We start from the raw sequence: 7781 nt of genomic DNA on the forward strand, positions 1-7781 counted from the left end.
TTGGGGTCAGCAGCCTAAACGTAATATTTTAAATTAATAAATATATTTTCAAAACTAAGAAAAAAAATCTAGAAACCTTTTCAATTTCTCTATCTTTTAACATCTTGGCAGAGAGCAAGCGGGAAGAAGCGGGAAGTTCCTTAGCACGGTTCCGGGTTTCCTTGCGCCCCGCCCGTCGGCTCGCCCCACCACAGCTACAGGCTTTTTAGTCCCTGGTTCAGTCTGTCCTGCGGGGAACAATTCCTGTCCATCCGTCTGCGCTCTGCCCGCCCGCCGGGCATCTGCCCTTCTCTCCTGACTCCGCCCCGCATCTGTCCGGAACCGCTTCGCGTCTGAGCTGACCCAGTGCGCGTCCGCCAGTCAGTCCCTCCGGACCCGCCGCGAGTCTCAGGCTGCCGAAATCACCGCGCATCACTCGGTCCGTACCCAGTGGGCATCTTGGGTATCTGGGCGGTCTCCGGTCCCCGGCGCGTGTGTCTGTCTGTCTGTTTCTCTGCGCGATTCGCTGCTTGCAGCCTTCCTGCCTGGCCGCAGGGCACCAAGTGTCCAGTTTGCCCTTTCGCTGACGCTGAGTGTCTATAGCGCGGCCTTAGTGAGCTGCGAGCCCGCCTGAGACCGACCGGCCAGGCAGCCGGCGGAGGAATACACGTTCGGCCCCTGCCCTTGTTGCTATCATTTTAAACCCACGGGAGCTTGAGGCCTATTTTTATGCAGAAAATCGGTCGTGAGGCCTCTGTCGACAAGGCTAGATGTGGGAAGCCAGCCTGCTGCTTAGTGATTTCTTACTATTTATCGGGGGAAGGGACATTTCTTTCCTACTACTGGCTTTTGAAACTGATTTTAGATCTGAATGGGTGGAAATTCTAAGCCCCCTTAGGGAGAATAGATTCGTTATTGGGGTGCTTTTTTCTCTGATGCGTTTGTTCTGAGCCTGCTGACCAGCTGTTTCTGAACTTCCTTTTCTCAGCCTCAACAGTGATTCTGAGTCTGCTTTTAGCTTTCTTCGCCTTGGCTTTTTTCTGTTTGTGAACAGCTGTTTGGCCCATAGCTTAGAGAAAGCAGCCTTTTTTTCTCTCCCAAGAGAGCCTTCTCCTTGTGCTCAGAGAGATGGGGAGTGGGGAGCCTAATCCTGCTGGCAAGAAAAAGAAGTACCTCAAGGCTGCCCTGTATGTGGGTGACTTGGACCCAGATGTTACTGAGGACATGTTATATAAAAAGTTCAGGCCTGCTGGACCTCTGCGCTTCACTCGAATCTGCCGTGACCCGGTGACCCGCAGCCCCCTGGGCTATGGCTACGTTAACTTCCGCTTTCCTGCGGATGCTGAGTGGGCACTGAACACCATGAATTTTGATTTGATTAATGGCAAACCATTCCGTCTAATGTGGTCTCAGCCAGATGATCGCTTAAGAAAGTCTGGAATTGGAAATATATTCATCAAAAACCTGGACAAATCCATTGACAACAGGGCCCTTTTTTATCTGTTTTCAGCTTTTGGGAGCATTCTCTCCTGCAAAGTCGTATGCGATGACAATGGCTCTAAGGGTTATGCCTATGTGCACTTTGACAGCCTGGCCGCTGCCAATAGGGCCATCTGGCACATGAATGGAGTGCGGCTCAACAACCGCCAGGTGTATGTTGGCCGATTCAAATTTCCGGAAGAGAGGGCTGCTGAAGTTAGAACTAGGGATAAAGCGACTTTCACTAATGTTTTCGTTAAAAACTTTGGAGATGACATGGATGACGACAAACTGAAGGAACTTTTCAGCGAGTATGGGCCAACTGAAAGCGTTAAGGTAATAAGAGATTCCAGTGGGAAATCGAAAGGCTTTGGATTTGTGAGATATGAGACACATGAGGCTGCCCAAAAGGCTGTGTTAGATCTTCATGGAAAGTCCATCGATGGGAAAGTGCTCTATGTAGGGCGAGCACAGAAGAAAATTGAACGTCTTGCTGAGTTAAGGAGAAGATTTGAGCGGCTGAGATTAAAAGAAAAAAGTCGGCCTCCAGGGGTGCCTATCTATATTAAGAACCTGGACGAGACCATTGATGATGAAAAACTGAAGGAGGAATTTTCTTCCTTTGGGTCAATTAGTCGGGCCAAAGTGATGGTGGAGGTGGGGCAAGGCAAAGGGTTTGGTGTTATCTGCTTCTCCTCTTTTGAAGAGGCTACCAAAGCAGTAGATGAGATGAATGGTCGCATAGTGGGCTCCAAGCCTCTGCAAGTCACTCTGGGCCAGGCCAGGCGCAGGTGGTGAGGATAAGAATGCTCAATTTATTTCAGCCTTAAGCTGGTGCCTACTTAGTTTGGGCTACTTTGTGATAAGAGGTTATTTTATGTCAATTAACAGGTTTTTTTTAAGTGAATACTTTCTTTTGGAAAAAAAAAAAAGTGAAACCAGAAAGCCTTGTTCATTTTAGTGAAGAACATAATTTCTAATTGTAAAACTGTCATTTTGTACTATTTTTCGATATAATATCCTTAGGAGTATATAGAATAAAGTTTATTCCTCCACAAACTTGTCCTAAACTAATCAACATGAGTTAATTGAGCATATGTACTTCCTTATTTCGCTAATACTACTAAATTTCATTTCTCCTAATGAAATAAAATTTCATTAGGTCCTTACATCTGAGTCTATCACAGTGAAAACTTCTAACTTGCTTTTTGAGAAATCAGTAGAGCAGGGGAAAGTGTATGTGATCCAGTTAATGTTTATGCATAATTTGACTTTAAATTATTATTTAAAATGAATATTCCCTTTTAAAGATGTGAGCTTTTTCCTTTTTTTATTTATTTATATTTTCCCTTCTTTATTATACTGAGGGCATACCACAGACTTCATAGTGGATTTGAATAAGTTTTGAGAGTTTCCACTATTAACTTTATAACTTCAATAAGAATATTGGTACTTTACCAATCAGTACATTAGAAGATTAACACTTTAAAGATTGATTTTTTTAATTCTAAGTTTCATCTTAGAAACCTTTCCTCAGAGATTTAATATTTGAAGACAGGCTAAGGAGCATTCTTATCGCTCGTTTTGCTAAACTCTTTAGTATGTATATTTGGATTGTGTTTAATTAACAAAAAAGGTGAATAACAACACTAAATTGCCTTTGTCTATAGTTAATTTTAGGATTACCTTCAGCCTTTGTCGTATCAGTATAAAAGGTAAATACTCCATGTAATGATGTTGAAAACTACTTTGAAGAATAACTTCTATTAAACTTGTTATTACCGCTTGTAAACTGTTGAATATATTCACAAGATAATATTCACAGATGTTTCAAAATTAAGGAAAAGGTCCTCTCTCTTGATTAAGTAGCATACCTCCATCATATGAGATCTCTTAATCCAGTATGATTCTCTTTTTTGTCTGGCTACTTGCAAGTTATGAAAAAATATTCTGTTCTATGTTGCAGTTATGTTATTTGCCCTGTGACTTCTATATGATGGATTTTCTGTGTTTCACTTGTAGTTCCCTCTTGTCCACACCCATCTACCTTTCAATCTGTATTACACTTACTTTCTTATTTTCTTTGGATTGTGCTGCTGCTCTGTTTAGTCACTCAGTCATCTTCAACTCTTTGAGACCCCGTGGACCGTAACCCACCAGGCTCCTCTGTCCATGGAATTTTCTGGGCAAGGATACTGGAGTGGGTCACCATTTTCTACTCCAGGGGGTCTTCCTGACCCAGGGATTGAACCCATGTCTCTTGTGTCTCCTGCAATGGCAAGCAGATTCTTTACCACTGCACCACCTGGGAAGCCCTTTTCTTTGGAATTGCCTTTCTGTTAATATATGCCAGTTCAAATCCATTTTGAGTTAGAGAAATAAATACTTAATTTATGTAAAACTTAAATTATTACTTTTTAAAAATAGCATTGACTCATACCACAAATCCAATCATAAGAAAATATTTTATCTCTATTGTCAGTTGATTTTTATTTCTGTATGTAGAAATCTTGCATACATAAAACAATATAAATATATAATTTTTTAACACTTCTGTTAACTCTTTGCCCATAAAATAATCAGAATAACTTGTTTTCATGTAATTGTTTATCTACAGACTACTTGTATATTCATTATCAAACATTTTCAAATGGAAATTATGGTTTTTATTGATTATAAACATAATACATGCTCCTTGTAAAAAAAAAGTACAATGATGCAGAAACTTACAAAGAAGAAAGTAAAATTCCCATAGTTCCAAGACAACCACTATTAACTTTTTAAGTGTGTGCTTATCCTTTCATGCCTTTTCCCCTATGTATACACACTCTGTTTTAAAAAAAAAAGCAAATATATGTATGGTTTTGTTTTGTTTTGCTTTTAATTTTAAGCCAAAACATAATCATCTGTTCATGTCAATAAATACCAATCTATCTGTATCATCAATTAGTGACTACATAGTATTCCATTGTGTGGATGTACTATATCTTATCTAAGTACTTCATTATTAAATGAGATTTATATGTTTTTCAATATTTTCTATGTTTGTAAACAATGCTGTAATGAAAATCCTTGGTTAAAAACAGTATGAGTTATATGAGCTTGACAAAAATTATCTATAGCATGTAAAAGCATAAATCTACTAGAAAAACAAAAATGCACATCGTATTGATATATATGTACCTAAAATTTGTAAAGTGTTAATGATATATTCTTCATTTAAATTGACAAAAGAAAAAAACTAACGGAATATAATTTTTCATATTTTATGAGCCTACTTGTTTACATCAATGTGATCATAAAATATATGAAAAGGAAGAAACTTCAAATAAAATTTAAAGTACTTATCAATACATTGATAATTATTTTACCATATGTGCTCTCTATTCCTTTCCCCTATTGCCAGTTTTCATTTGAATTTGTAAACCTGAAGTGTCAGTGTTAAGACCTTCGCAAATACTTTGATTCAGAATGAATCATGAAATATATATAGAAGCTAAAAACTTCAAATATAAGCATTTTATACACTTTGGAAAAATATTTAAGTATTTAAATTATTAATGTTTTGAAAAAGCTAGTCAGTATAAAGAAAAGCAGTAATTGTGGCTAGGTACAGATAAAACATACATGTTAGGACTCTGCAGATCAGTCAAAAGTACTCTGTAAATTCAGGACATAAAAAGCAGGGTTGAAAAATATAAAGGAAAGGTAATCTTTATTTAAACACAAACAGCTGGGTAAATTTTTCAATTTTGTATTTTTCATTTTTAGCTACATTCAATACATTTCTAATAGTTTAGGCTTCCAAGGAGGTGCCAAAGAACGGAACAGCTTAAATCAGTAACAAAGCATTAAAAAATAGGTTATTATTTATTTTCTAGCCCGAGATAATTAGTAAAAATTAATAAAACTGTATTATCAATGATCAACTTAATACTGAACTATTTAATGCAATGTGTTTTTTGTTTTGTTTTGTTTTTATTTTTATTTTTTTTTTAGCTTTTCAAAATAGTCACTTGTACAGGTTTCAAATGTGCCTGCTGCTGCTGCTGCTGCTGCTAAGTCCCTTCAGTCATGTCTGACTCTGTGCGACCCCAGAGATGGCAGCCCACCAGGCTCCCCCATCCCTGGGATTCTCCAGGCAAGAACACTGGAGTGGGTTGCCATTTCCTTCTCCAATGCATGAAAGTGAGTAGTGAAAGTGAAGTCGCTCAGTCGTGTCCGACTCTTAGTGACCCCATGGACTGCAGCCCACCAGGTTCCTCTGTCCATGGGATTTTCCAGGCAAGAGTACTGGAGTGGGGTGCTATTGCCTTCTCCGTCAAATGTGCCTAGGGAGAAGGAAATTCAGAATATTTTTTGTGATTGCAAGCATCATTATTAGAGGTTATTTGGGGGAGGATTTCTTTTTTTCCGATGACTTATTACACATATTTTTCTTCCAGCTTTTTAAAAGGTTTGTTTTTATTTATTTTTGGCTCTGCTGGGTCTTCATTGCTGTGGGGGCTTTTCTCTAGTTGCAGCAAGCAGGGGCTACTCTCTAGTTGTGGTGCTTGGGCTTCTTATTGTGGTAGCTTCTCTTGTTGGGAAGCACTGGGCTCTAGGGGATGTGGGCTCAGTAGTTGTGGTTCCCAGGCTCTAGAGTACAAGCACAGTAGTTGCAGTGCACATGCTTAGTTGCTCTGTGGCAGGTGGGATCTTCCCAGACCAGGGATCAAACCCGTGTCTCCTGAATTGGCAGACAGATTCTTTACCATTGAGACACCAGGGAAGCCCAGGGAAGGATTTTCTGTACAGGAAGTTTCAAGCATCCTGGTGCTTTTCTGGTTGAATCCATAGTTAAGAAGAAAAATAAGATGTTACATGTGTAAGTGATATTTTTAGCCCATAGGGAAAAAAAATGTTGAATAAGAATACTTTTTAAGGGAATATTTAGGAGTGGAGTGAATACCATCTTATTTGTGAATAAATGGCCTAATGTAAGGGAATAGTTAGGAATTTATCAATAAATGACTGATTATAGATGATAAAGGTGTTCCCAGCACCTGTGACAATATTTGGACTATAGTTAGCATTCCATGATTACTTGTTGAATTACTGAGTTCATAATCTATGGATTATGTCTCTCCACTTGTTTGCCTTCCAATTCTCTTCTCAGTATTTGGCAAGAGAAATGTTATTAGAGAATAAGCCATTTAAAAAAAATCTTATCCTATGAAGAAATAATTAAGAACAAATTGCTTACATAGATTGGTACTTGTAACATAATGCTACTGATAACACGTGCATGAATGTGTGCTAAGTCACTTTAGTTGTATCCAACTCTTTGCATCCCTATAGACCATAGCCTGCCAAGTTCCACTGTCCATGGGATTCTCCAGGCAAGAATACTGGAGTGGGTTACTATTTCCCTCTCCAGAGGATCTTCCTGACGCAAGATTGAACCCACGTCACCTACATCTTCTGCATTGGTGGTGGGTTCTTTACCACTGGGTCACCAGGGAAGCCTATGGTGTTATTACTTCCCATGAATTTTAACCTAACCAATGGTTTCTTGCAGCTTTAAGAAAGTTAATATATTCCACTTGTTCTGGGGGATCATGGTCAGTAGTTTGAAGTAAACTAGCTACCACTGGAAATCTGAGATGAGAAAGGCCTAAATAATTCAACATAGAAACACTGAGTATGTAATTCCTATGAAACTTAAAAACCAAATCCAAGTACATTTACTCTCAAAAATCAAAGTTGATTTTAAAGATCTTTCATTTAGTACAAAAGCAGATCAATGTTCACACTAAATTTCTCATCAAAATTGGAGGCCTACATAATTTATTTCAGTGGAAAAAATATTGAATGCTTTAGAGAGACTGCAAGAAAAAGGGATGAGTGCTGATACTGTATAGCATGACTGTCTCAGTCATCAGAGTAAATGAATTTCTTTGTTTTAGTACTAATTGTAAGAAAAACACCAGATGTTGGCACCTTTTGTGTAATAAGTAAGCCTTCTATGCTGCTGCTAAGTCACTTCAGTTGTGTCCGACTCTCTGTGACCCCATAGACGGCAGCCCACCAGGCTCCCCTGTCCCTGGGATTCTCCAGGCAAGAACACTGGAGTGGGTTGCCATTTCCTTCTCCAATGCATCAAAGTGAAAAGTGAAAATGAAGTCGCTCAGTCATGTCCGACTCTTAGTGACTCCATGGACTGCAGCCCACCAGGCTCCTCCATCCATGGGATTTTCCAGGCAAGAGTACTGGAATGGGGTGTCATTGCCTTCTCCGAAGATTTCTATAGTGTAGAGTAAATAATTTAATATCTTTTTGAG

The 7781-nt window shown here is 39.0% G+C and overlaps 1 protein-coding gene across 1 annotated transcript; it reads left to right on the top strand.

Moving 5' to 3' along the window:
• The first annotated feature begins 355 nt into the window (after positions 1–355).
• Positions 356–2390, top strand: PABPC5 (poly(A) binding protein cytoplasmic 5). The gene is made up of 2 exons (NM_001192289.1): positions 356–418; positions 968–2390. The coding sequence occupies exon 2, from the start codon at positions 1108–1110 to the stop codon at positions 2254–2256; it is 1149 nt and encodes a 382-aa protein (NP_001179218.1). The 5' UTR covers positions 356–418; positions 968–1107; the 3' UTR covers positions 2257–2390.
• The last annotated feature ends 5391 nt before the right edge of the window (positions 2391–7781 follow it).

The sequence above is a fragment of the Bos taurus genome, chromosome X (genome assembly GCF_002263795.3).
Source record: "Bos taurus isolate L1 Dominette 01449 registration number 42190680 breed Hereford chromosome X, ARS-UCD2.0, whole genome shotgun sequence".
Taxonomy (NCBI): domain Eukaryota; kingdom Metazoa; phylum Chordata; class Mammalia; order Artiodactyla; family Bovidae; genus Bos; species Bos taurus.

Excerpts from the sequence above, each read along its gene's own strand:
- PABPC5 (NM_001192289.1), top strand. The coding sequence starts at position 1,108 with ATGGGGAGTGGGGAGCCTAATCCTGCTGGCAAGAAAAAGAAGTACCTC.